This window comes from Bubalus bubalis, chromosome 8, assembly GCF_019923935.1.
Source record: "Bubalus bubalis isolate 160015118507 breed Murrah chromosome 8, NDDB_SH_1, whole genome shotgun sequence".
NCBI lineage: Eukaryota > Metazoa > Chordata > Mammalia > Artiodactyla > Bovidae > Bubalus > Bubalus bubalis.
In genome coordinates this window covers 106349171-106374448 of record NC_059164.1, presented here as the reverse complement: position 1 = coordinate 106374448, position 25278 = coordinate 106349171, and the positions used below count along the sequence as shown (strand labels likewise).

Genomic DNA, 25278 nt, shown 5'->3' with positions numbered 1-25278 from the left:
TCGGACACAATGGAAGTGACTTAGCACAGCACTGTATGATCCAGCAATCCCACTCCTAGGCATATACCCAGAAAAAACTATAATCCAAAAATATATACGCACGACTTCCCTGGTGGTCCAGTGGCTAAGACTCTGTGCTCCCAGCGCAGGGGGACCGGGCTTGATTCCTGGTCACGGAGCTAGATCCCACTTACCACAACTACGGTCATTGCCACATGCCGCAACTAAGACCTGACACGGCCAAATAAATAAAAAAGAAAAGAAATCTTGCCTACCTTAAAAAAAAACAAAACAAAAAACAAAGATACATGCAGCCCTGTGTTCATAGTGGGCTTCCCAGATGGCGCTAGTGGTAAAGCACCCACCTACCAATAAAGGAGATGTAAGAGATGTGAGTTCAGTCCCTGGGCTGGGAGATCCCCTGGAAGAGGGGATGGCAAACCACTCCAGTATTCTTGCCTAGAGAATTCTATGGACAGAGAAGCCTGGAGGGCTACAGTCCATAGGGTCACAAAGAGTTGGACACGACGGAAGTGACTTAGCACACACACATGTCCATAGCAGCACTATTCACAACAGCCAAGACACAGATACAACCTAAATGTCCATCAACAGAGGAATGGATTAAGAAACCGTGGCACATAGACACAGTGGAGTATTATTCAGCCGTGAAAAAGCTAAATGATGCCGTTTGCAGCAACACTATTTTGTGTGCGTTGCCTTTCCTTCCCATCTGGATCTGTCTGGTACATTCCCTCCCTTTCTTCAGTTCTCTGTCCCAAACTCACTTATCAATATGAAATCAAGACTTTCTGGTATAACACCTATCCCCTTACCCTGTTTTAATTTTTCTCCCAGAGTTTCCTACTATCTAAAAAAAGTATATAGTTCCTTATATGTGCACAACATGGCTTCTCCCCTGAGAATGTGAGCTCAGTGAGGGCAGGGCAGAGTTGGTTGTTTCTGTTTCCTTATTTACAGGCGTATCCTCAGCACCTAAAACGATGTCTTGCTTGTTATAGGAACTCCATAAATTGTTATTGACTGAATGAACAAAGTGGCCTATTGAAGTCACACTGCCAGGCCCAATGCAAAGGCCACCCTTTCCCCATATTATTCCTGTCAATATCAACATCCTGTATTCTATGACTGTTTGCTTCTGTCTCCAACTTAGGGCTTAAGGGAGCCACTTGGGGATACCACCCGAAAAAATAAAAAAACACACAGAGAAGTTCTCCTAGAAAGTAAAGGAGCCATATGCGTGTAAGGAAACTGAGTCTTAGAGAGGTTAAAGAAAATGCACACACACCCCTCCTTGCCTTACACCTGGAAGGCAGAATGCCAAAATTCTACTCTAGGTCAATCTGGACCTCAGTTCAGTTAAGTTGCTCAGTCATGTTCGACTCCTTGCAACCCCAAGGACTGCAGGACGCCAGGCCTCCCTGTCCATCACCAACTCCCACAGTTTACTCAAACTCATGTGCATCGAGTCAGTGATGTCACCCAACCATCTCATCCTCTGTTGTCCCCTTCTCCTCCCACTTTCAATATCTCCCAGCATCAAGGTCTTTTCAAATGAGTCAGCTCTCCACATCAGGTGGCCAAAGTATTGGAGTTTCAGCTTCAACATCAGTCCCTCCAATGAACACTCAGAACTAATTTCCTTTTGGATTGAGTGGTTGGATCTCCTCGCAGCCCAAGGGACTCTCAAGAGTCTCCTCCAACACCACAGTTCAAAAGCATCAATTCTTCGGCGCTCAGCTCTCCTTATAGTCGAACTCTCACATCCATACATGACCACTGGAAAAACCATAGCTTTGAGTAGACAGAGCTTTGTTGGCAAAGTAACCTCTCTGCTTTTTAACATGCTGTCTACGTTGGTCATAACTTTTCTTCCAAGGAGCAAGCGTCTTTTATTTCTGGACCTAAAGTCTACTAACTAAACATCCCATAGTCTGAATCTAAACATCCCTTCCAGTAACCCTCAGTGCCTGTCAAAAACATACAGGAATTTTTTAATTTAAGCACCCAGGATAATGAGCATAGCTCTTAACTTTGGTCTCACAAATAGCACTTTCCGAGAATTATTTGAAAAGAAAGAAAGAAGGGACGGAGGGAGGAGTGGCAGAAAGAAAGAAAAGGAAAAGAAACCATGCTGACACTTTGGCTTCGTAGGTCCTCAGTCTTGCTTCAGAGACTCGGTCCAGAGACGGCAGCTTCGCAGTAAGAAGGTAAAAGCATGGGGAAGCCTCTCTCCCCAGCTTTTATCAACAGACACTTGCAAATAATGGTCTTTCCTTCTGCCCAGCCAGCACCGCCTAGACAATTTGGTTTCTGCTCTTTTGTGTGTCCTGAACTGAAGCCTGAAAAAGACAAGCCTCTCATCACACCACTGCGAGCCCCTCCCTTTCTTTCCCGGCTGGGTCTTACCTTCCCTCCTCTCGGAGGCCATCATTACCGGGATGATTCGGACAAGCTAAGAAAGCTACTTTCTAGCCTAAAGCCTACCCATTATCATTATCATAATAATTAGAACTTTTAAAAATATCACTGTCACTTTCATGTCATGTTGATGAGTATTCCCAGGACGTTCTAAGATTTTATAAACAGTAATTATCTGTTGATCGCATACTTGAAGATACAGAGGCAGTTACCCACTTTCCTCACCAGGTGGCGCTCATATTTTATGGCCTGGGGTCTGGGTACCGTCCAAACTCGGCGATGTATTTGGAGAAGTGTGCATTAACTTTTTATAACAGAGGAGGTTGGTAACTGTACCGTTCAAACATGTGTGCTTCTGTGTGCATACATTTCTAACAGTAACTTCATAACTAGAACTTGTTAGAAGATGTTATAGATCGTCCTATTAGAATCCCTCTATTAAGAACTTCATCAAAGCAAAATTTAAAAGGAATCAAATTTGCGTTCAATTAACAGGCCCCATACTTATCAAATACTTCTTTTATAAGACAACAATAAGTATTGCCTCCAGGCCACAGGATCAATAAATGAAAAGCTTTTGACTATCTCCAGCCCTCTCTGGAGGTTAGTTCCCCAGAACTCCCAGCCTAGGCTAAAAGTAAAATTGGAAGCTTTGCAAATCAACTCTGTTAACCAAATCTGACGATTTCTTTTGACCTTCTCCTTCCTACTAGCTACACAGTTTACCTCGTTCTCTTCCCTTCCCGCGGCCTAACCTGCAGACATTTTTTGACAAGGACCAACCCTATCTCTCTTCTCTCAGGGGATTCTGGTTTAACACTTGTCTCGACTTGTTCTTATTAAATTTCTGACATGTCCCAGTTCACTGAGACTCATTTGTTCTCTTCCTTCGCTCCCTCCCTCCTACCTGCCCAAGCATTCACGCAGAGTATTAACTTCTGAGGTCAGCAACACCAGTTTCTCAGGCAGCCAAGCCAACAAGGTAAGGTAGAAGCAGCACCATTTCTCATGAGACACACGTGCTTATGAGTATACAAGGAATTCTGAGTCGGGGCCCCTTCGTATGACTGACCCCTCCACAAGTTCCTGTCAGTGCTCCAGAAGCCAAAGGAAATAATAGGATGATTGCGAATTGCTTTTATTTTTACTTTGGAGTGAGATCAGCTAAGAATGGGAATGAGGAAGGCGTGGTCAAGCTTGTACCTAAGTATGCACTTGCATGGAATGTATAACCCCATGAGAATTCCCATTTCACCCACTTTGTCTCTCCCATCAGCACCAGAAACAATCCAACTTCCTTCTTGGTGGCTGCTACTATCCATTCTTCAAGTTTGCGCTCCTCTGTGGCCCTTGCTGTAATGCGATGGAGGCTCACAGCTTCTGCACCACCTTCTTTCCTCCAAAACAAACAGAATGCTTTGAAGTTTGTTAACATTGCAAAGAGAGATAGGATTTTTTTTTTTTTTTCTAAGTGCAGGGAGAATTGCGACATAGCCTGAAAGTGTTAGAGTGGTATTTATTCCCATAGCACCTCACAGTCTAAAGGGCTCAAGAGCAATTTCTCCCAGGTCTTTATTCTTCTCTTGCCTCTTCTTGAGATCTGAGCTTCAGCCAACCATCCTTATTAATCCAGGGACTGACACTACTCAGGCTCTTCCATCTTCCAGCAGACTTATCCTTTGATTCTCCCAAGTCTGTCTTGCAAATAACCCTGTATTTTTTGTTGTTGTTTTAGTCACTAAGTCATGTCCAACTCTTTTGCGACCCCATGGACTGTAGCCCGCCAGGCTTCTCTACCCACGGAGTTTCCTAGGCAAGAATACTAGAGCGGGTTGCCATTTCTAAACCAGGGGATCTTCCCAACCCAGGGATCAAACCTGTATCTCCTGCATTGGCAGGTGGATTCTTTACCACTGAGCCACCAAGAACCCTGTATAGGAGGACACAAAAATGGAAAGGAAGTGCCCTTAAGTTACATGGTGCCAGGAATAACCTTTTGTGTCCTATATCATATTTATACTCTCATTTACCATGGGGTAGCTGTTTAGAACCAACATCATGATCACCATTTCTTCCATTTTGTAGATGAGGAAGTTGAGGCTCAGGAAAGCTAGATGATTTGCCCAAGATCACACGATTATAAGGGTTTCCCTGGTGGCTCCGTGGTAAAGAATCAGCCTGCCAATGCAGGAGACACAGGAGACCGGGGTTTGATCCCTGGAAGATCCCCTGGAGGAGGGCATGGCAACCCACTCCAGTATTCTTGTCTGGAGAATCCCATGGACAGAGGAGCCTGGCGGGCTACAGACCACAAGGTCAGAAAGAGTTGGACATGACTGAAGGGCCTGAGCAGCACAGCACAGGACTAGGACACGACAATGTTAGAACTTTCTAGTAGACGGCTGTGCTCCTGGCATCTCAGAGGAAACTTCAAACTGCCTTTATCGCGAAACAGTCCTACTTCTGGTACAAAGAGCTGCAGCTCCTTAAACAACATCAGGTGTTTTCCTCTTGGCAATGTGACAAGGAAGAAGGGAGGGGCCGGGGGTGGGTAGGAGGCAGAGGGGGTGACTGGGTCAGTGGTATTGCTCACAGACCACCTCTGCATGTATTTAATCAATTAGGAGCCATGAGGCTAGAAAAACTTCTCCTTCGTAAGCGGAAGTACCTTCTGGGCAGATTAAGCCTCTCTCGGAGACACCCAGACAAGCCGGATAAACATTGGGAGTCGCCCAGTATTCAAGTGTAGTACTTTAACCACAAGTCAAGAGGTCTTCAAAAATAAGACGTTCTTGATACATGAATACCACACAGCAAGAGGGATGAACCAGCACACAACCACATAAAGAAATCTCACAATCAGCAGAGGAAATGAAAGAACTCAGACACCAAAGAATACATATCAGATGGTTCTACTGTATGAAGCTGGCAGCAAGCAGACCTAATCTGTGGTGTTCTCAGGGGTGGAGTGGAGGATGGAGGAAAGTAAAACAATTTAGGGGTCCCCTACTTTCTTTGCTTCTGGAAACCCTGAGTAGAGGCCACGGGCCCCAGAGTCAGGCAGACCTAGGTTCAAATCCTAGCGCTGCAACTGAGTAATTTTAAACAAGGAACTTAAATCTCAGCGCCTCGGGTTTTTGCATCTATAAAATGGAACTAATAATACCTTCCTCAAAGGGTTGGTGTGAGAAGTAAATGAAATAATGTATGTGAAATGCCCTGGCAGCATGCGTAGGTGCTGTAATAAATGGTAATGATGATTATCCTGCCCCTGTTGCCTGATGGTAGAGCAGGATCAGAGAACAGATGGGGAAGAGCCCAGACACAAGCAAAGGGAAGGGCCGAACTAGCCTGGTGATCAAAGATGCGCAGAATCTGCCCGAAGAGAGGGCTGTTTGTTCCCTTTCCTACTGCCCACACAGTCTGCGGATCCGGCTGCCGACAAGCGCAGGCCAGCCCCATGCAGCCAAAACAAAAGCTGCTTTGGTCCTATCCGCGCTGGCCCCTGCTAGGGACCTGATCCTAATCTGATAAACCAATTTGTACTGATGCTGTCACAGTGGTCGCTGGCAGCTTACTGGGTTCCCCTCGTGGTTAAACTGCATGTTTTCCAGAACATTATGGATGTCCAAAGCCTTGACCCAGGCTGGGTGGATCTCACCTAATGCCAATGTCCCCAAGGAGCCAGATGAGCTGGTATGCAGGGAACAACTTCAACAGGATGGGGTTAAGGTTGGGCTGTAAGACAGAAGCCAGGGCACACAAGTCCAAGGCTGTAGGGACATGCAGACTTCCCTTCCTGATTGCAGGATGAGAACAGAGCCAGACAACTTGGGTTCCCTTCACCTGAAAGAAGGGACAGGAATCCCTCTGGGAAGGCCTAATCTCTAAAAGGCCTACAACTCCCAGGAGAACAGAGGAGGGGACACTGTTCGGTCTGCACGTTGCATTGTTAGCTGACATCATAGGGTACCCATACAGGGAAGCATACTGCTGATGCACATAACATGCATGTCACAATGAAGGGAGAAAACCAGACTCTGGAGACTATGTGAAATTTCAAATCAGGCAAAAGAGAAAGCCTGGAGCCAGAGGTGGGACTGACTGCAAAGGGCACGGATGTTTTCAGGTGAAGAAAGTGCTCTGTAACTTGACTGAGCCAGTGCTCACCAGGGTATATGCATTTGTCAGAACCCATTGACCTGTACTCTCGGGTTGGGTGTAATTTATGCAAAGCATCCACAATAAGGTTGCTTTTAAAAGAAAAGAAAAATTGATGTCTTAGTCATTGTGGTTGTTCCACTCTGGGAGTAACCTGGGAGGCCGGTAAGAGAAGGTCAGGAAAGTCCTGGCCTCTGTCATTCTCCGAGCCCAGTAATGTTTGCTCAGTACCTTCCAGTTAGCAAAGTACTTTCTCCCCTTGGGATCATCACACCCACTCTAGGAGGTGGGCATGGTTAATCGCATTTTGTAGCTAAGGAAACAGAGACACACAAGACTGAACGAGCTGGCCTTCATCTTCTGACTCTATATCCCATCGTCTTTCCTGGAAATGGTCTCAGAGATCATCTGGGTCTAAGAAAACTAAGGTCCAGAGAGTGGAAATAACTCCAAAAAGCTGCACTGTTAGTTAAGGACAGAGGCCAAAACTGAAGGCGTGCCTCCTCCCACAACAAAGGGAATGAGGAACTGTGAAGTTGGGGTTCATCCTGAATGCAGCTGGACGTGGGCTTTCCTTCCCCCTCTTCAATACTTCCAGACTCAGGACAGAGAGACAGCCTAACCACAAAAGCCAGGTTCCTCTGGACTCCACCTCTCCCTGCATGGGCAGCCCCCACCCCACCCCCCTTGAGTCCCAAGGGTCTTGTAACTTTAATGAACCACACCACGGAGCACATGCATGACCTCACCACAGTCTGGCTTATTTCCTAGCACGATTGTCCAAAGTTTGCTCCATTTCCCCCCTCTGTTGGCTGTGCACCCTTCGCCCATTCCTCCCCGCTGAAATCACAAAGCTCTGAGCTTTTGGAGCCTGCAGGAGCCTCCCCCTCCTTCCCAAAGTCCTTTACTTTAGAAAGAGGCCTCTGGTGCAGAGCCTATGTATCCTATGGCTCCCTCTGTATATTTATTCTAAAAGCATGTGTATGTGCTGGGTTGAGGGATAGGGCTGCCGTGGGGGCAGAAGGAGACTAGAGAGAGGTATATGATGGTGTGTCCACAGGGGAAAGACCTGAATTTGAGCAAACTCCGGGAGATAGTGGAGGACAGAGGAGCCTGGCACGCCGCAGTCGCAAAGAGTCGGATACGGATTCAACTTAGTGACTGAACGACAACAACAAAACCATAGAGAAAACATCTTAGGCAAACAAGAAACAATGGATGGTGGGTAACTCTGGGGTCAGGAACTGGAGGGTGGGAAGAGAGAGGATCCTACTTTCCGTTTGGTTTCTTTTCTGTTCCATGTGAATTTTCCAACCAATGTACTTGGATTCCATTTATTTATTTATGCCAATGAGGCTAGCCTGGGCCAGGAAATTATGAGCCATTTTCCTCCTGTCCTTATCTGTATGTAAAAAAAGACACATGAGAAGGATTAGTTTTTTGAAACAAAATAAGCACCTAAAATGCACCACCTCCCTTCCCCCCACGGTGACCAAAACATGCAACAATTCAAATGATAGAAAAACTATGAATGAGTCAGCCAGATGAGATGGAGCCAGAGAGGGCTGCAGGAAGGAGAGGTCCAGGCATGGACTGACCACCGGTCCTCAGTGGGTGATCACTCCCTTTGGAGCCACTGTCAGCCCTAATGTGTGCCTCCTGTCTGTCACTTTAGCCATCTCTGCTCTTGCTTTATGCCCCAGCCCCTGCAAACACTCCTCAGACAATAGTTTGTTTAGAACAAGGATTCTTTTTTGAAGCTTTCAGAGCTTGCTCGCAAGCAGAGTGGAAATTGAAGAAACATGTATTGAATATACTGGGAGGCACTCTCCAACACCAGGTGGCTCAGTGGTAAAGAATTTGCCTGCCAATGCAGGAGATGAGGGTTTGATCCCTGGGTGGGGAAGATCCCCTGGAGAAGGAAATGACAACCCGCTCAAGTATTCTTGCCTGGGAAATCCCAGGGACAGAGGAGCCTGGCGAACTACAGTCCGTGGGGTCGCAAAGAGTGGGACATGACTGAGCAACTAAAACAACAAAGTCTCTGACAGGGGAGAGGGCCGTGGGTCTACACCGGTAGCTCCTGTTACCACTTGCGTTCAGAAGCCCTCACCAGTTTCTCCCATCGCTCTGTAAAGTGGGCGGCAACGTGCAAACTCCACGCGTTTACTAAGACCTTCCCTGCCTGGGCCCACACCTGCCTTTTCCGCCTGGTTCCCAGGACGAGAGTCCTGAACCCAGCAGTCAGACTGGTCCCTTACCACTCCCAGAGGCACCTTGAGGCTCCCTGCCCTCGGGCCATCGCTCATGCCTTGCCCAATCTCTGCCACCCAGAAAACCCAGCTCACCCAAGTCTCCTCCCTCAAGACTCACCTACCGAGCCCCCGCCCGGACTTGCTTCCAACCAACCTCGCCTTGCAAGATGGTCACCTAAGCCTCCCCGACGGGAACATCAAGACGTGTCTCTTTACCCTGCTTTCCCCCTGCCGGTGTCTATTACAGCGCTGGGCCCTGAAGAAAGGGAGAAGGGAGGGGACACCAGGGTGTAGTTAGGCCAAAGGCCGGTTGGAGACAGGGATGGGTTTAGGGTCCAAAGGAGCACGGAGCCAAGTCGATTCCCAATCCCACCCACTAGGCGGCGCCCGCAGTCTCGTTCCGGTCAAGGCGCCTCCGGTTTTTTTGAAGTTTATGGCCTGTTTTACAAGTTTCCTTCCTGCCCTCCTGTCCCTTTAAGAAGGTGATCCAGGTGAGGCCGGGACTCCGCCCCGGGCGCTGGCCCCGCCCCCCCCTCCCCGCCCCCGCCCGGCCGGCCCGGCTAGCCCAGTTCTCGCGACCTGGCCCCGCCATCCGGGCCGCGGTCCCAGGTCCCGGCCCAGCGCCATGGAGCGGCGCTGGACCCTGGGACTCGGGCTGCTGCTGCTGCTGCTGCTCTGCGCCCCGCTGCCCCCGGGGGCGCGCGCCGAGGAAGGTACCGACCCCCGCCCCTCCCCGCCCCGCCCCACCCCCTCCTCCTCTGGGAGCCGGCATTCCAGAGAGGCCCTCTCCTCGCAGCCCCTCTCCAGCGCTCTTGTTTTGCCCGGCTGCCAGGCGATCGTCTGGCCAGGCCAGTCTTTGGCCTTTAACCCCAAACAGCTGCTTTCCCAGGTCACTCACCCCTTTCCCTGCTGGCCAGCAGTTTGCTCCTGGGTGGGGTTGGGGTGGAGAGTGAGTTTCTGCTGGAAGCAGCCTCCCACCCCAGCAATCTTGGGGACTCTCCATTCCCAAGCAGTCCCAGCCTCAGGCTCCAAACCCAGAGATCTGAACCTTCAGAAATCGGAGGTGGTAGTGCCCTTATGCCATGTTAAGCCTGGGGACAGAGGGACCTGCAGCTGGGGGTGGGTTAGGTGCAGGGACTCCTGGCTGCAGAGGTCAAGCCCTTCCTGTGGACACTTGCATGCTCTGTGATCCTGCTCTCCCCGCTTCCCGGACTCTTGGCTGTGCCTATACCCCACTCCACCACCTCAATGACGGGCAGGCCAGGCCCTTTGCCGGGGAAGGCAGCCTCCCCACCCAGGATGCCCCTCCAGAGTCCCCTGTCCACATCCTACCCACTCAACGACGCCCAGCAGCCAAGCTCCTCTCTTGTCCACCCGCCCCTCCATTTCTACACCTGATGGTCCCTACCGAGTGAGAGGCTGCCCAGCCTCTCTGGGACTGCTCTTCCTGCCGTTGACTTTGGCCGAAGGTTCAGCCCTCCAACCCTTGCCCCATTCTGCCTTTCTCCCTTCACACTCGGGAGGAAGACAGACTAAGCCCTGGAGCTCTTCTTCAATCCTCCTTCCGGGGAGGTTTTCATCCCCTAAATCTCAGGAACTCACAGCTGTGAGGGTACAGGATGCTGAAGCCTCAGGGCTACGGGCCCAGGAGGAGGAATGTGAGTTGCACGTGTGGGGCCTCCCCCAGAGATGACAGCCCCCTTTCTCTCCACCTTCAGTCACTCTAATGGATACTAGCATGGCACAGGAAGAGCTGGGCTGGCTCCTGGATCCCCCAGAGGATGGGGTGAGTGTCAGGGGGCATCTGGGGTGGCTCAAGGCTGAATGGTGAGGTGGGTGGAGGAGCAGAGAAAAGAGCTGGAAAAACTGGAAGTGTCTCCTCCGGGAGGGTGAGGGGAGGGGAGGTGAGTCAGAGCCTCCTGAATGGGACTGGGGGGGTCAGGCTTCACCCCATGGGGAAAGCTTCAATGCCTGGCTCCTCCTCTCCCTGCCCCAGCAAGGAAGGGCTCAATACTTGTGAGGACTTGGAGGAAGATGAGAGTGACAGCCCCTAGGAAGAGAATGGACCATCCCTGGGATGGTTGGGGTCTGAGACCCAAACACAGAAGAGTGTTTTCAATCTGGGGTCCATCCATCCCAGTGGAGTTGCACAGATAGGTTTCAGGGGGTCAGGGGCCCCCATCAAAGAGTATGCAGAGTTAGGTAGCTGTATGTGGACTTTTTTTTTTTTTTTTCTGGAAAAGGAGAGCCAGAGTTTTCATCACCTTCTTCAAAGCATCTTTGACTCTCCCAAAGTTAAAAGCTGCCCCATTAGAGAGCCCTTGGCGCTTCCGTTCTCCCCAGCCCAGGCACACCATGCATTCTAAGCCCCTTCCTTGTTGGAAGACAAGTGAGCAGGTGGAGGATCCTGTGAGTTCCAGAGCCGAGCTGCCACTCAGCAGACCTGGGCCTGGGACCACAGGAGTCTCCGCAGGTGCCACAGCCTCCGGGACTCTGGCCTCAGGCCTCTTCCCTCTGAACCTGGACTCTGTTCTCTGGGTGTCCCCTCTTCTTTCATACGGCAGTAGGAATCCAGCCTCCATTTCTGGTTCTGGGGTTACTTGGTTTCCTTCCCTCTGGGTTGCAGGGTCCTGGCTGCACTCTGGGCTCTCCTGTGGAGTGGCCTGTAATTAGAATTAATAGACTAAATCATAAGGTATCCTACAGGAGGGGCTGCTCGGAAAATCCTGGAGTTGGCCAGTTCTAATAGGTGCCGCATCTCATAAACCAGCTCATCGCTCCACAGTGAGGGCTGCAGGTCCGTCCACAGGCTCCCACGGGCTACCCCTGCTACTCCCCACCCAAATGTCTCCCCTAACTGGGCTGGAGTGGAAGCAAGGCCCCTTTTGCAGCTCAGGCTAAACAGCTTTGTACTATGAAGGCAAGAAGACAGCAGCAGGCACATTTCCACTGTCTGCTGCGTCCCTTCCATCCCTCCCCGTCTTTTCAAAACACACACACACATTCAGATTCAGCCTCCCCAGAACAGACCTGTGTAGCAGCCAGCAACCAGAGTGATAAGTGAAAGGATCCTTGCTGTGGATCCCGGGCAGCTGCTTCTCCCACATCTGTCACTGCTGGAACCAGGGGAAGCGAGTTACAGCTGGGAACATCTGCTTCTCCTGGCTCCAGCTGCAGCCCTGGCAGTCTGGCTAATGAGCTGTGTGTTAACCACCCCACCACCTTTCCACCTGACCTCCACCCTAAGCCTTCCACTCTGGCTTCCCCATCACAGATCCCTAAGAACAGGCCCTCGCTGCCTTCCATCGCTGTAGCCGGGACACCCCTTGTTCTATCTTTGAACCCCCTACCCTGATACAAAAATAGGTGCCTCACAGCAACGTATACTTCTGAGCCTGCCCCACACCACCCCGAATTTTTAAGTTCATGGCGGTTTTGCTCGCCTTTTCCAACACTGCAAGCAGCGATTAAAACCCTCGGGAAAGTGAGCTTGCCATGGGCCTCAGTCTCTTCTTTATACAATAAGGGGGTTGCAGCCAAAATATCACTGAAATATTTTATAGAATTTGAGTGCTTCTTAAAAATTCATCTAGCAGAGAATATACCTAAGAAAGGCTGAGAATTCTTTTGAAAAAGAATAATAATGAAATAGGAAACTTGTCCTACCAGATATCAGAACATACTATACATCAGTTATAATTAAAACACTTGGTATTGCACAAGAATATTCAGGTCAACGCAACAGAATAGAAAGTCCCCAAACAAACCTGCATACTTGAGATTTTAGTCTGTGATAACATTGGAATTGCAAATCAATGTGCAAGGTATAGCCTAGTTGATAAATTGACAATTCAGTGTCCATAATTTCTTTTTTAAAGGAAGAAAGTAAAGTTACATCTTCACACTATGTGCTCACTCAGTGCCCGACTCTTTGCTGCCCCATGGACTGTAACCTGCCAGGCTCCTCTGTCCATAGAATTTTCCAGGCAAGAATATTGGAGTGGGTTGCCATTCCTTTCTCCAGGGGATCTTCCCAACCCAGGGATCGAACCCACATCTCCTGCATCTCCTGCATTGGCAGGTGGGTTCTTTACCACTAGCCCTACCTGGGAAGCCCACTATACACAAAAAAATTAATTCTAGGAAGCTTAAATCTAAACCTAAAAACCAAACCTATAAGAATGTTAGGAGAAATATAGAAGATCTTTATAATTTGGGATGGGAGAGCTTCCCAAGCAAAATATTTACATAACACAGAAAAAGGAAAGAAGAAAAAATATCATTATGCAAAAATTTTAAAAGATATCATTAGCAAAATTAAATGGTATGATGGAGAAAATATATGAAATATGTATTTCAAACAAATGAATAATATCTGTAATGCAAAAAAAAAAAAAGTATCCAAATGGATACTGAAAGAATTCAAAAGATGACAGTAGAATATTGGTCAAAGTTATAAAAACATAACTGCATAAAAATACCCATAGACAGAGAACAAAAGAAAAATGCCACAACCTCCTCCCCAAAGAAAGGTAAATTAAAATGGCCAGAAGCTGTTTTGTCCATAAGATTGGCCAAAAGTAAAAAGCTCATTAATGTTCAGTGTTAATGAAGTTTTGAGAAAATGTACCTCCTGCACTGTGGACGTGTAAGTTGATAAAGCCTCTGTGAAGGACAATTTGGCAATATGTTCTTATAGAATTTATAATGTACTTGCCCTTTGATATAGTAGCTCTACAGAAATCATATAAATCTAAACATATTTACTTAAACATTTTTTTTAAAAAGCTAGAAGTTACCTAAATATCCAAAAATAGGTAAATAATTATATAAATTATGGTGCATCCGTACAATGAGATACTATTATGAATTGCTGAAACAAATTAGGTAGATCTATACACTGTTGTCAGAGAGGGCAATGGCAACCCACTCCAGTACTCTTGCCTGGAAAATCCCATGGGTGGAGGAGCCTGATAGGCTGCAGTCCATGGGGTCGCTAAGAGTCAGCACAACTGAGTGACTTCACTTTCACTTTTCACTTTCATGCATTGGAGAAGGAAATGGCAACCCACTCCAGTGTTCCTGCCTGGAGAATCCCAGGGACCGGGGAGCCTGGTGGGCTGCCGTCTATGGGGTCGCACAGAGTTGGACACGACTGAAGCGACTTAGCAGCAGCAGCAGCATACACTGTTGTGGACATCTTTCAAAGACTATTTGTTAAAAGCAAAAAGTGGGTTATAAAATGAGATGTATATGTTCAAAAAAACTTACATGAAAACCATGCACGTGAGAAAACATTCAAGTGTTTCTCTAGAAGCTCTGAAAATTATCTGGGAAGCTTTATTCCAAGTTGTTAAGAATGGGTGGATGCACAAGAAGAATTTCACTTTTTATTTTATGTAGGTTTTTACTCTTTGGCTTTTTGTAATAAGCACATAGAAACATGATGATTAAGAGCATAAACTCTGGAGCCTAGAATCCCTGAGTGCACCTCCCAGCTCCTCCTCTTCCTTTCACCTAACTGTTACTCAGCTTCTTCATCCAAAATGCGTAGAATAGTGACTGGCCCATGATAAGCACTCTATTAGTGCTGGCCATCATTATTATTACTAATATTTAACATTTTTTTTAACGTTGAAAGAGTGAAGGAAGGTGAACTGGATGATGTCTAGGAGTCCAACCAGCTCTTTCCATTGTTGATTTTGATAGTGGCCTTAACTGGAAGGAACATTGGAGAGGGTGAGATTCCCTCATATAGAAGAGTTCTATGCTTGCTCTTGCCCTCCAAAAGTCAGGAGCCTTCACATCATACGTAGTCTCCCCTCCTCTGAACAAATAGGCAGAAAGATTCTGTGAATGAGCTTTTGCTACCAAAATCTGCCTTTGGGGTATCTGACAGCTTTGCTGATGAAATAGGTGAAAATGGTACTCATACTCTTAGAGTTGGAGTGGGCTCACTGAAGGGTCCAGGACTGGCTGGCCAGGATTGTTAAGGAGGTGTTGTCTTGCACACGTGCTAAGCCCCTTCAGTCATGTCTGACTCTTTTCAACCCTTTGGACCATAGTCCACCAGGCTCTTCTGTCCATGGGATTTTCCAAGCAAGAATACTGGAGTGGTTGTCATGCCCTCCTCCAGGAGATCTTCCCGACCCAGGAATCGAACCTGCATCTCTTGCATCTCCTGCATTGGCAGGCGAGTTCTTTACCACTAGCACTACCTGGGAAGCCTGTTGTCTTGCTTATGCTATATCCAAATAAGTCCCCAGTCTTAAGCAGTTACCTTACTATCCGGGTGCTTGGGGGTTGAGAGAAAGCAGAACAAGAAGTGTGAACCTGTGGAGCTCTGACACCAGCTTCCTCGCCTCCACTCTAGAAAGTGAGTATCTGGGGAGTTGGTGATGATGACTTGGAGGCTGACTCTGATTTTTCCCTCACAGTGGAGTGAGGTGCAGCAGATACTGAATGGGACACCCCTGTACATGTACCAGGACTGCCCTATGCAAGAAGGCAGAGACACTGACCACTGGCTTCGCACCAATTGGATCTACCGGGGAGAGGAGGCCTCTCGTGTCCACGTGGAGTTGCAGTTTACCGTGCGGGACTGCAAGAGTTTCCCCGGGGAAGCAGGGCCTTTGGGCTGCAAGGAGACCTTCAACCTCCTGTACATGGAGAGTGACCAGGACGTAGGCATTCAGCTCCGGCGGCCCCTATTCCAGAAGGTGCTCCTGCCCCTCGTGGCCGTTTTAGCCCTGATGCTCATCCTTGCCCCGCTCCCTTCCATGACCCTGCTCTGCTCAGAGACAGAGAAGGTGGCAAAAACAGGAAGAGGGTGTAGGTGTGGAATAACAAAAAGAATATGGGACTAGAAATCAGAAGGGCTGGATTCGAGTACCTTTTCAGCTGTGTCTCGATACAGGGAGTGTCACTTAACCTCTCTGAGCTTTTCCTTGTCTTGAAGTGGTGATAAAAATATTTTATTATTATTAATGAGTGCCAGCCTCATCTATTTTAGAGGCCTTTATGAGCATCCATTGAAATAAGAGCGTGGCATGGTGGGGGCAGGAGAGAGGTATTTGGACTTTTTACATCAGTGCTCACCACAGCTGTGTGTGACACACTCATGAGTATACCTAGAGTTGTGTAAGAAGACAGTTCTCTGCAGGCCACTCTCTAATCTTTTCCCTTTCTTTCCTACCCAAGAAAGCATACTGGAATGCGAAAGAAAAGTGAGCATATTGTTACAGGATGTACTCTCATTTTTTCCCCAAAGAGCAGCTGTTGTAAAGTTGGTTATTAGTAATAAATGAACGATGACACACTTTATAACTGATCACCTCATTGCCACTGAGGTTGGGAACACCTGTGAATAGTGGGAAGTAGCAGAGCTGTAGCGTCCTAAAGCCTGTGTTCCCATCCCAGCCCCACCAGGTGGTAGCTGGGTGATTTTATCCAGCTTTCTTCTACTTCTCTTGGCCTTAATTTCTTCATCTGTCACATGGGGAGGTGAACCATTCCACCTTGCAGGATTAATGCATATAAAAATGCTTGGTTCAGTAGCTGCCACATAATCAGCCCTCCGCCGATGGCTGTATAAATTGTGAAGTGTCAAGCAAGCAGTCGCTTCTGTGATGTGGGAATGAAGCAAGACTTTGCCTTGTTCCCTCATCCCCTACCTCCTTCCCAGGTAACCACGGTGGCCGCCGACCAGAGCTTCACCATCCGAGACCTTGCATCCAGAGCCGTGAAGATGAACGTGGAACGCTGCTCCTTGGGCCACCTGACCCGCCGAGGCCTCTACCTCGCTTTCCACAACCCGGGTGCCTGCGTGGCCCTGGTGTCCGTCCGGGTCTTCTACCAGCGCTGCCCTGAGACTGTGCATGGCTTGGCCCAATTCCCCGACACTCTCCCTGGACCTGGGGGGTTGGCCGAAGTGGCAGGGACCTGCCTGCCCCATGCGCACATCAGCCCTGGCTCCTCAGGTGCACCCCGCATGCACTGCAGCCCCGATGGCGAGTGGTTGGTACCGGTGGGGCGGTGCCACTGTGAGCCTGGGTATGAGGAGGGCAGCAGCGATGTTGAGGAATGCCTTGGTAAGAAGACTTGAGGATGTGGGGAGAACCTGCAGGGGCCCCTTGTGGGAGGGACTCCCGGGTGCCAAGGGCTGGAGGGAAGCCGACGCTCCATTTCAGTTGACTTTTACACTGGGTGTCCAAAGGCCCTAGGGAGACACGTGCCGGGGTGTTTCTAGCACAAAGGATTGGAGGGAGGGATATGATTCTGCCTGTAAAATGCTGGACAATCTTGGCTCTGTGGCATTCTCTCTCCAGCCTGCCCGAGCGGCTCCTATCGGAGTGATGTGGACGCACCCCAGTGTCTCAAGTGCCCCCAACATAGCACAGCCGAGGCTGAAGGGGCCACGGAGTGTGCCTGCGAGAGTGGGCATTACCGAGCTCCTGGGGAGGGCCCCCATGCTGCGTGCACACGTGAGTCGGGGCCAGGGCCTGGTGGTCTGTGAAGGGGTACAGGACTGTGGCTGAGCCTGTGTTGGAGTCAGAACTTTCCAGAGCCTATAAGATACTGGGGACCATCCAGGGTGCCAGCCACTTAATGCCCTCAGCCCGCACCCCTGCTCTCCTAGAAGAGCACAGAGATGCAGTTAAGCTACCTTTTCCTCACTAGGAATCAAATCTCTTGGCAGGACCTTTGGAGGACTTCGAGAATCAGGGTGTTGGGAGGAGGCTGGGAGCCAGCAGCTTGGGGAGAGAGCAACGCTGGCCCCTACTGATAGCCTGTCTTTTCCCACAGGTCCCCCCTCAATCCCCCGAAATCTGAGCTTCTCCGTTTCAGGGACTCAGCTCTCCCTGCGCTGGGAACCCCCAGCAGACCTGGGGGAACGTGAAGATGTCACATACAATGTGGAGTGTTCTCAGTGTCAGGGAGCAGCGCTGGACGGGGGGCCCTGCCAGCCCTGCGGGGCAGGTGTGAGCTTCTCTGCAGGCCCTAGCAGGCTGACTGCATCCTCCGTGCGTGTGGATGGCCTCGATCCCCACGCCAACTACACCTTCAATGTGGAAGCCCAGAATGGAGTGTCGGGGTTGGGTGCCTCCAAGCCCGCCAGCGCCTCACTCAGCATCAACATGGGGTCTGCAGGTGAGGGGCTTGGGGGCCAGCAAGGCCTGGAGAAGATGGGGGGTGGGGGAGCATAGGACCACGGGGACAAGTTGATGGGTGAGAAGCCAGCAGAAGCTACTTAAGTGATTTCCTCCCTCTGAAGCAGAGTCCCTGTCAGGCTTGTCCCTGAGACTGGTGAAGAAGGCACCACGGCAGCTGGAGCTGACCTGGGCGGGGTCCCGGTCCCGCAGCCCCGGGGGGAACCTCAGCTACGAGTTGCACGTGCTGAACCAGGTGAGAACGCGACTAAACATCTCCAGTGTCTGTGCCTGGACACACCCGACATTTCCTAGCCTGGGGTGCAGGATGGGAGAGGACGGCCCACAGTGACCTGTGTGGCTGTCTCAGGACAGAACCCCATCAAGAGCCCTGCCCTGACCATTCCCCAGCCTCCCCTCCCACATGTTCCCAGGACTGCCCATCTCCTCCACCAGGTCTGGTGTGGCACGGCCCAGATAACATGAGCCCCCCCATCCACAGGACGAAGAGCGGTACCAAATGGTTCTAGAGCCCAGGGTCCTGCTGACGGAACTGCAGCCCGACACCACGTACATCGTCAGAGTCCGCATGGTGACCCCTCTGGGACCTGGCCCCTTCTCCGCTGACCACGAGTTTCGGACCAGCCCACCAGGTCAGTGGGTTACTCTGTGTTCTGTCCCAGACACACACGCACCTGTCATCCCCCTGAGGCTTCTCAGACCCTGTTCTGGTTAGTGACCTCCTTCCTGTATACACATACACGCACACACGCACACACACACACACGCACACACAGAAGCTTCCTGGGTGGACAGCTCCATACAGACTCACACTGCACCTCCTTCTCAGACATACATCCTAATGCCATATACTGCCAGCCAGCATCTGGTCCAGTCTCCTAACCTCTCAGGTCAGGGTCCACTGGCTGGCAGCCCAAGCTGATGGTCCCTGGATGGGGCCCTTCCCACAGGCTTTCTCATCCACACCTGTACCCATCTCCCTGGTTGGGGGACGCATACCCCCCTGCATGTGCCCCTTTAGCCTCCATCATCCCTGGGGTCCCTAAGCACCCCCAGACTTCTTCACCCCATGTGCCTGCAGTTTCCAGGGTCCTGACTGGAGGCGAGATCGTGGCCATCATCTTTGGGCTGCTGCTGGGTGTAGCTCTGCTGCTCGGGATGCTGGTCTTCCGTTCCAGGTGTTTCTCCTGTGCCCTCAACCCCCCTCCCCGCCCTGGGTCCCCCATGCCCAGGCAGAAGCTCCAGAATGCAGTCCCAACAGCCTTCCCACCCACTAGTCCCAGAACTCCTGAGTACCCCCCGTTGTTTCTGAGGAGAGCTCAGCTGAAGAGCATTTGGGCCCCTGAGGTGGTCCTGGGCCCCTGAAGACCCTGGTCCCCACCCCGACAGGAGAGCTCAGCGGCGGCGGCACCAGAGGCAGCAGAGGCAGCGAGATCGCGTCGCTGATGGAGACCGAGGTGAGCCGGGAGCACCTGTGTGCCCACGTTTGTGTGCGCATGCATGTTGGGAGGTGCCCCTAGGACAGGACCCAGGGACCCAGATTTGCTAGCGCAGCTCTGGGGGCACGAGTGGGCTCTCCTGTCTCCGGGGCTGTGGTGTTTCGCTCCTTAATTAACTTTGGTTAATTAACTCCGTACTAATAGTCCCCCAGAGGCTCTGTGCAATTACCTGTGAGCTGTCGGAGCTACCGTATGGAAATGTCCAGGCTCTGGGCCGCCTTCCTTGCCCTGCCTGGCCAGGTCTGTGGGCTGAGGCTGGGAGGGAGGAAAAGGCTCCTTCCAGGCATGTGGGCTTCCTGCTGGTCACCTCGTTAGGTGCCCCACCGAAAGGGGAGTCTGGGGCCCATCCAGGTCACGGGGCAGGAGCCAGGCTTGTCTGGGAATGTGAATGAGCTGTGAGTGACTGGAGCAGGGTGGTGAGCTGCGGGGAGGAGGGAGGCAAGGACTTAGGGTCAAGGAGCCTCGGGAAGATTGGGTCACTCGAGGCCATGAACACGTTTCGGGTCTGGCTTCCTGCCTGCTGCTCTGGGCCCTGGGAGGTGAGGACACACGAGCTTTGCATGCAGACACAGGAGGAGTGACTGGGCTATGGAGGCTTCATTGATGAGGGAGGAGACTGTCTTTCACTTCAGCCAGGACAGGGCTCCTCAGGGGTCAGAAGAGCCAGGACTCTGGGGTCTGCCGGCCCTCCTGAAGCAGTACTCCTGAGCCCCTGGAGTTGGGCTGAGTCCACCCTGTTCTGCCTGCAGAGGACAAGCTGTGGCTGAAGCCTTACGTCGACCTCCAGGCGTATGAAGACCCTGCCCAGGGAGCCCTGGACTTCACCCAGGAGCTCGACCCGGCCTGGCTGGTCGTGGACACCGTCATAGGGGAAGGTGAGCCCTGTGGTCCCCTCTGCGTGGCAGTGCAGAGCTGCCAGCAGGCCCCTTCCTTCCGGCCCTTCCCTATGGAGCCCAGCTGGCCTCTCCTCTGGCCCAGGAGCTCCCAGATGAGTTTCCTCCCCATTGTACCCTGTGTCCTGAAACCACTGTGTTCACATTGTAACCCCCTTATCAGGTGTCCTGGAGCAGCCCCCACCTCCTGCACCATCTGTCTCTGTGATTGTGGAATTTCTGATAAAGAGCATTTGACACATCATCTCTGTCAAGAGAGAGGGTCACTGTGCCCAGGCTCAGGCTCTTCTCAGAGGGTTCCCAAATGTGGGAGGGATTTGGGGCCTCCTGCATTCCACCCCACTGGGGGCCCAGTGTCCTTGGGCTGCCCTGATCCCTTGGGTCACCAGGGGAAATGGATCTGAACAGAGAACAAAGCTCGGCAGTGTCTTGGCCGATTGTGTGGCCAAGCTGGCCGAGTTGTGACCGGAGGAGCTTGCGGAAGAGAGGCGGCAGTGGTCAGCCTCCCCGGTCACCTGTGCACTGACCCTGACCAGCCTGCCCTTCGTGAACACAGTCCAGCCCCACCGCACAGTACCCCCTTGCCCAGTGTCTCCTGAGCACCGGAACTGTGCTAGGTGGGGATGCAGTGCTCAGCAGTTTACAGAGCTGCCCTCCTGTTCCAGGCTCCCGGCTCCCCAGGCCTGGGAAGTACAGCCAAGCCCTGTCTCGGGGAGGAGGGTACACCATGTTTCTGATCCTCTGGGCCAGAGAAGAAAAGGGAACTGGAGGACTGGGGAGGTCGCTGCCTGTCCCCCTTGGGAGCCTGACAGTGTATTCGGCCATGACCCTGTTTTCTTGCCACCCAGGAGAGTTTGGGGAAGTGTATCAGGGGTCCCTGAGACTCCCCAGCCAGGATGGCAAGATTGTGGCTATTAAGACCTTGAAAGACACATCTCCCGAAGGCCAGTGGTGGAACTTCCTTCGCGAGGCGACTATCATGGGCCAGTTCAACCACCCGCACATTCTGCACCTGGAAGGCGTGGTCACAAAGAGTATGAGGGGTGGGGTCCAAGAGGGCTGCAGGGGCCGGGGGAGAGGGTAGGAGAGGAGGGCTGAGACCACGGGAAGTGGAGGGAGGCTGTGCTCTCAGAGGCAGGAAGTCTGGTTCTGGGTGCAGAAGGGGTGGAGGCTGCTGGGGTGATGTGTGCTTTATGTCTCAGGAAAACCCATCATGATCATCACGGAGTTTATGGAGAATGGAGCCTTGGATGCCTTCCTAAGGGTGAGGAGGGTACAGGACCAGCTGGGAAAGGGGACTGGCCACAGAGCCCCACCTGGGCATGGACCCCGGTTCTGGGAAGAGGAGACCAGGCCCAGCCCCTGACTTCACCCACTCCCTGCTGCAGGAGCGGGAGGACCAGCTAGTGCCTGGGCAGCTGGTGGCCATGCTGCAGGGCATAGCATCTGGCATGAACTACCTCAGTGACCACAATTATGTCCACCGGGACCTGGCCGCCAGGAACATCTTGGTGAGTCAGAACCTGTGCTGCAAGGTGTCTGACTTTGGCCTGACCCGCCTCCTGGACAACTTTGATGGCACCTATGAAACCCAGGTTAGAGCCTTATACGCCTATCACATACACATTCACACCCCCAACTACACGCTGTACGTACAGCAGTCAGTACATACAGAACACAAGAGGCATGGTCATGGGGACACGGTAGCTTCCCATGCCCTTCGGTGCTGAGACTCCTCAGCTTTCTGCCCCATGTGCCCCGTTAGGGAGGGAAGATCCCCATCCGTTGGACAGCCCCCGAAGCCATCGCCCACCGGATCTTCACCACGGCCAGCGATGTGTGGAGCTTTGGGATCGTGATGTGGGAGGTGCTCAGCTTCGGGGACAAGCCCTATGGGGACATGAGCAATCAGGAGGTGAGCCTGGTGTTTCTCACACCTCCCGTCCCCTCCCCAAATCCTCCACGGCCCTTTCCTGCAAATACCCTGATTTCTTCTTTCTGACCCTTTATCTGCATTCCTGTCCTCTCTGGTCCCCTTCACCTCATGCCCTGTTGTCTTGACCATGCCCACCCTGGTCAGAAGGTTCAGAGGCTCCGTGGCAATGATCTTGTGTGCACAGAGGTATTCCTCCTGGGCTGTCAGGCTAGCTTCCTGCCCTCCTCCTCGCTGTAGGTAATGAAGAGCATTGAGGATGGGTACCGGCTGCCCCCGCCCGTGGACTGCCCTGCCCCCCTCTATGAACTCATGAAGAACTGCTGGGCCTACGACCGTGCCCGCCGGCCCACCTTCCACCGCCTGAAGGCACAGCTGGAACATCTGCATGCCAACCCCCACTCCCTGCGAACCATTGCCAACTTTGATCCCAGGTAACCAAGCTGGGCGGGGAGGGCAGGTCTGGGAGAATGGAAACCGGCAGCGGCCACACGCACCAAGCGCCGGGCCCGTGGAACTCCCCAAGAGTCAGGCATAGAGGCAGGATTCCAGTCTGCACTTTTGAGAAGAGTCTGCTCTGATGGAGGAGGTGCTGTGTCTCAGCCATGATAGCTCTGGTTTGATGGAGGTTTCCCTGGTGGCTCAGGTGGCAAAGAATCTGCCTGCCAATGCAGGAGACCTGGGTTTGATCCCTGGGTTGGGGGTATCCCATGGAGGAGGGCATGGCAACCCACTCCAGTATTCTTGCCTGGAGAATCCCCATGGACAGAGGAGCCTGGTGGGCTACAGTCCACAGGGTTGCAGAGTCGGACATGACTGAGCGACTAAGGACAGCACAGGAAGCAAGCACACTGAGATAGAGAGTATATACTAGGGGCTGCCAACCTGCTACCTGCTCCAGGGGCCTTGGTCCCTGAGAATGGGGAAGGGAAGACAGAGAAACCAACAAGAGCCAGCGGGGGGATGCGTGTCCTGACTGAGAGAGGCAACCTTGTGGGGTCTGGGAAGGCTCCCAGGTCATGCAGACAGCAAGGGTTGGGGAGCTGACGGTGTGCCAGTTGCAAATAATGCAGGGTGCAGAGAAGTTTGGACTTGATCCTGACCAATTTTTTTTTTTAACTGTCCATGGGAGGGACATGGTCAGAAATGCATTTCACTGAAAACAGTGCCAGAATACAGAGAATCGACTGGTTGAGGGGGTGAGTTGGGAGAGACGGGCACGGCTTCAAATGCTTTATCGGGTAAAGCAACTCTGGTGTGCTGGCCTCTGTATCAGACCGCCATATATAACCTTGTTTCTGGGAGAAAACGTGCTCCCAGTTCCAACTTTTGAAACTATCTTTTTGGAGCACAACTCCCTCGTGCACTGGAGACCGCATGTGCTAATCTTTCTGGAATGTTGGATATTTTTCCCCCAGCAGATTTACTTTGCTAATGGTTTTTGGCCCCGGCTGGCTTCAGAACAGGAACACTCATTGTATTGTGGGGGTCAGAGTGCAAGAATAACAGCCAAGGTTGGAGGTGGCAAGCTGGGGGCTGCTCCCAGAACTCCCGGGGGCCACCCTGAGAAAAGGCGAGGCCACATCCACCTTCCGGGGCCTCTGTTCTCTTCCTCCTGCTTCCTCTCAACCAGGATACTTGATCCTCGCGTCTTAACAGGCCCCCATCAGTTGCCCAGAGCTGGCCACTGCATTGCCCGCAGGCCGGTGGTCCCTTGTCTGGACCTCCAAAACTGCCTCTTGTCCCCAGGTCTGTCAGTGCCGCATGACTGTCAGCCTGCCCTGTGGCTGTTGCCAGGCAACAGGCCAGGAAATGGGTTCAGAGACAATGGCCGGGCTAACCCACAAAGTCCTGCGTCAGACGCCTGGCTTGCACCGGCAGCACAGGCACCGGAGGCTGAGCCCCAGTTTCAGAAAAGCCCTGCATCTCCCATCGCGTGAGACTAAGGGGTCCCCCTGATGCCCCACAGGGTGACCCTTCGCCTGCCCAGCTTGAGCGGCTCCGATGGGATCCCCTACCGAAGCGTGGCCGAGTGGCTGGAGTCCATCCGAATGAAGCGCTACATCCTGCACTTCCGCTCCGCCGGGCTGGACACCATGGAGTGCGTGCTGGACCTGACGGCCGAGTGAGGACCCTGGGGGCCTGGGCAGGGCAGGGCTGCTGGGGATCGAGCCCTGGCACTCACCCAGCCCCTCTCCTTGCCCACAGGGACCTGGTGCAGATGGGGATCACGCTCCCGGGCCACCAGAAGCGCATTCTTTACAGTATTCAGGGCTTCAAGGACTGAGCCTTCCCCTCCCCGACTCTGTCTTCAGGGAGCAAGGATGGGCCCCAGGTCCCTTGACCTGCCAGACACAGGATGTTGGTGCTGCTCCTGCTTGCTTCCCGAGGAACTGCCTCTGAAGCTCTCTGAAGTCTCTTTGTTTTAAAAAGGGAGGTTGGGTAGAAGTACAAAAGTGAATTGTGGGAGTTGGGGGAGGGCTTAATATATATTATATACATATACATATATATTTTTGTAAATAAACAGAAACTTCACCCCAGGTTTTTGTGTGTGTGTGTTTTTTTAATCCCTCTGCCTCCTCCATCTGGGGCTTCCCAGGTGGCTCAGTGGTAAAGAATCCACCTGTCAACGCAGGGGACGTGGGTTCAACCCCTGGATCTGGGAGATTCCCCCTGAAGGAGGGCATGGCAACCCTCTCCAGTGTTCTTGCCTGGAGAATCCCATGGACAGAGGAGCCTGGTGGGCTGCAGTCTATGGGCTCACAAAGAGTCAGACAGAACTTAGCAACTCAGATGGTAAAGAGTCTGCCTGCAATGAGGGAGACCTGGGTTCGATCCCTGGAGAAGGAAATGGCTACCCACTCCAGTCTTCTTGCCTGGGAAATTCCATGGACAGATCCATGGACAGAGGAGGCTGGCGGG

The 25278-nt window shown here is 51.9% G+C and overlaps 1 protein-coding gene and 1 long non-coding RNA gene across 4 annotated transcripts; one reads left to right on the top strand and one right to left on the bottom strand.

Annotated features, from left to right (window-relative positions):
* Positions 1-1969: 1969 nt before the first annotated feature.
* On the bottom strand, positions 1970-9357 carry LOC112586630. 2 transcript variants are annotated; one of them, XR_006552996.1, is made up of 4 exons: positions 8977-9357; positions 7877-8005; positions 3702-3834; positions 1970-2363 (listed from the first exon to the last, which is right to left on the bottom strand). It is a non-coding gene; the product is annotated as an uncharacterized LOC112586630 (long non-coding RNA). The 2 variants fall into 2 exon arrangements; XR_003111089.2 differs by lacking the exon at positions 1970-2363 and having other exon boundaries at positions 3571-3834; positions 8977-9344.
* A 37-nt stretch (positions 9358-9394) lies between these two features.
* Positions 9395-24896, top strand: EPHA1 (EPH receptor A1). Of its 2 annotated transcripts, none has more exons than XM_025291735.2 (18): positions 9395-9571; positions 10577-10644; positions 15296-15577; positions 16543-16948; positions 17186-17341; positions 17664-18008; positions 18136-18263; positions 18510-18660; positions 19110-19206; positions 19418-19485; positions 20277-20402; positions 21269-21454; positions 21623-21684; positions 21809-22015; positions 22186-22335; positions 22594-22787; positions 24323-24478; positions 24562-24896. In XM_025291735.2, the coding sequence occupies exons 1-18, from the start codon at positions 9484-9486 to the stop codon at positions 24638-24640; spliced, it is 2949 nt and encodes a 982-aa protein (XP_025147520.2). In that variant the 5' UTR covers positions 9395-9483; the 3' UTR covers positions 24641-24896. The 2 variants fall into 2 exon arrangements, with proteins under 2 accessions (XP_025147520.2, XP_025147519.2); XM_025291734.2 differs by having other exon boundaries at positions 18133-18263.
* The last annotated feature ends 382 nt before the right edge of the window (positions 24897-25278 follow it).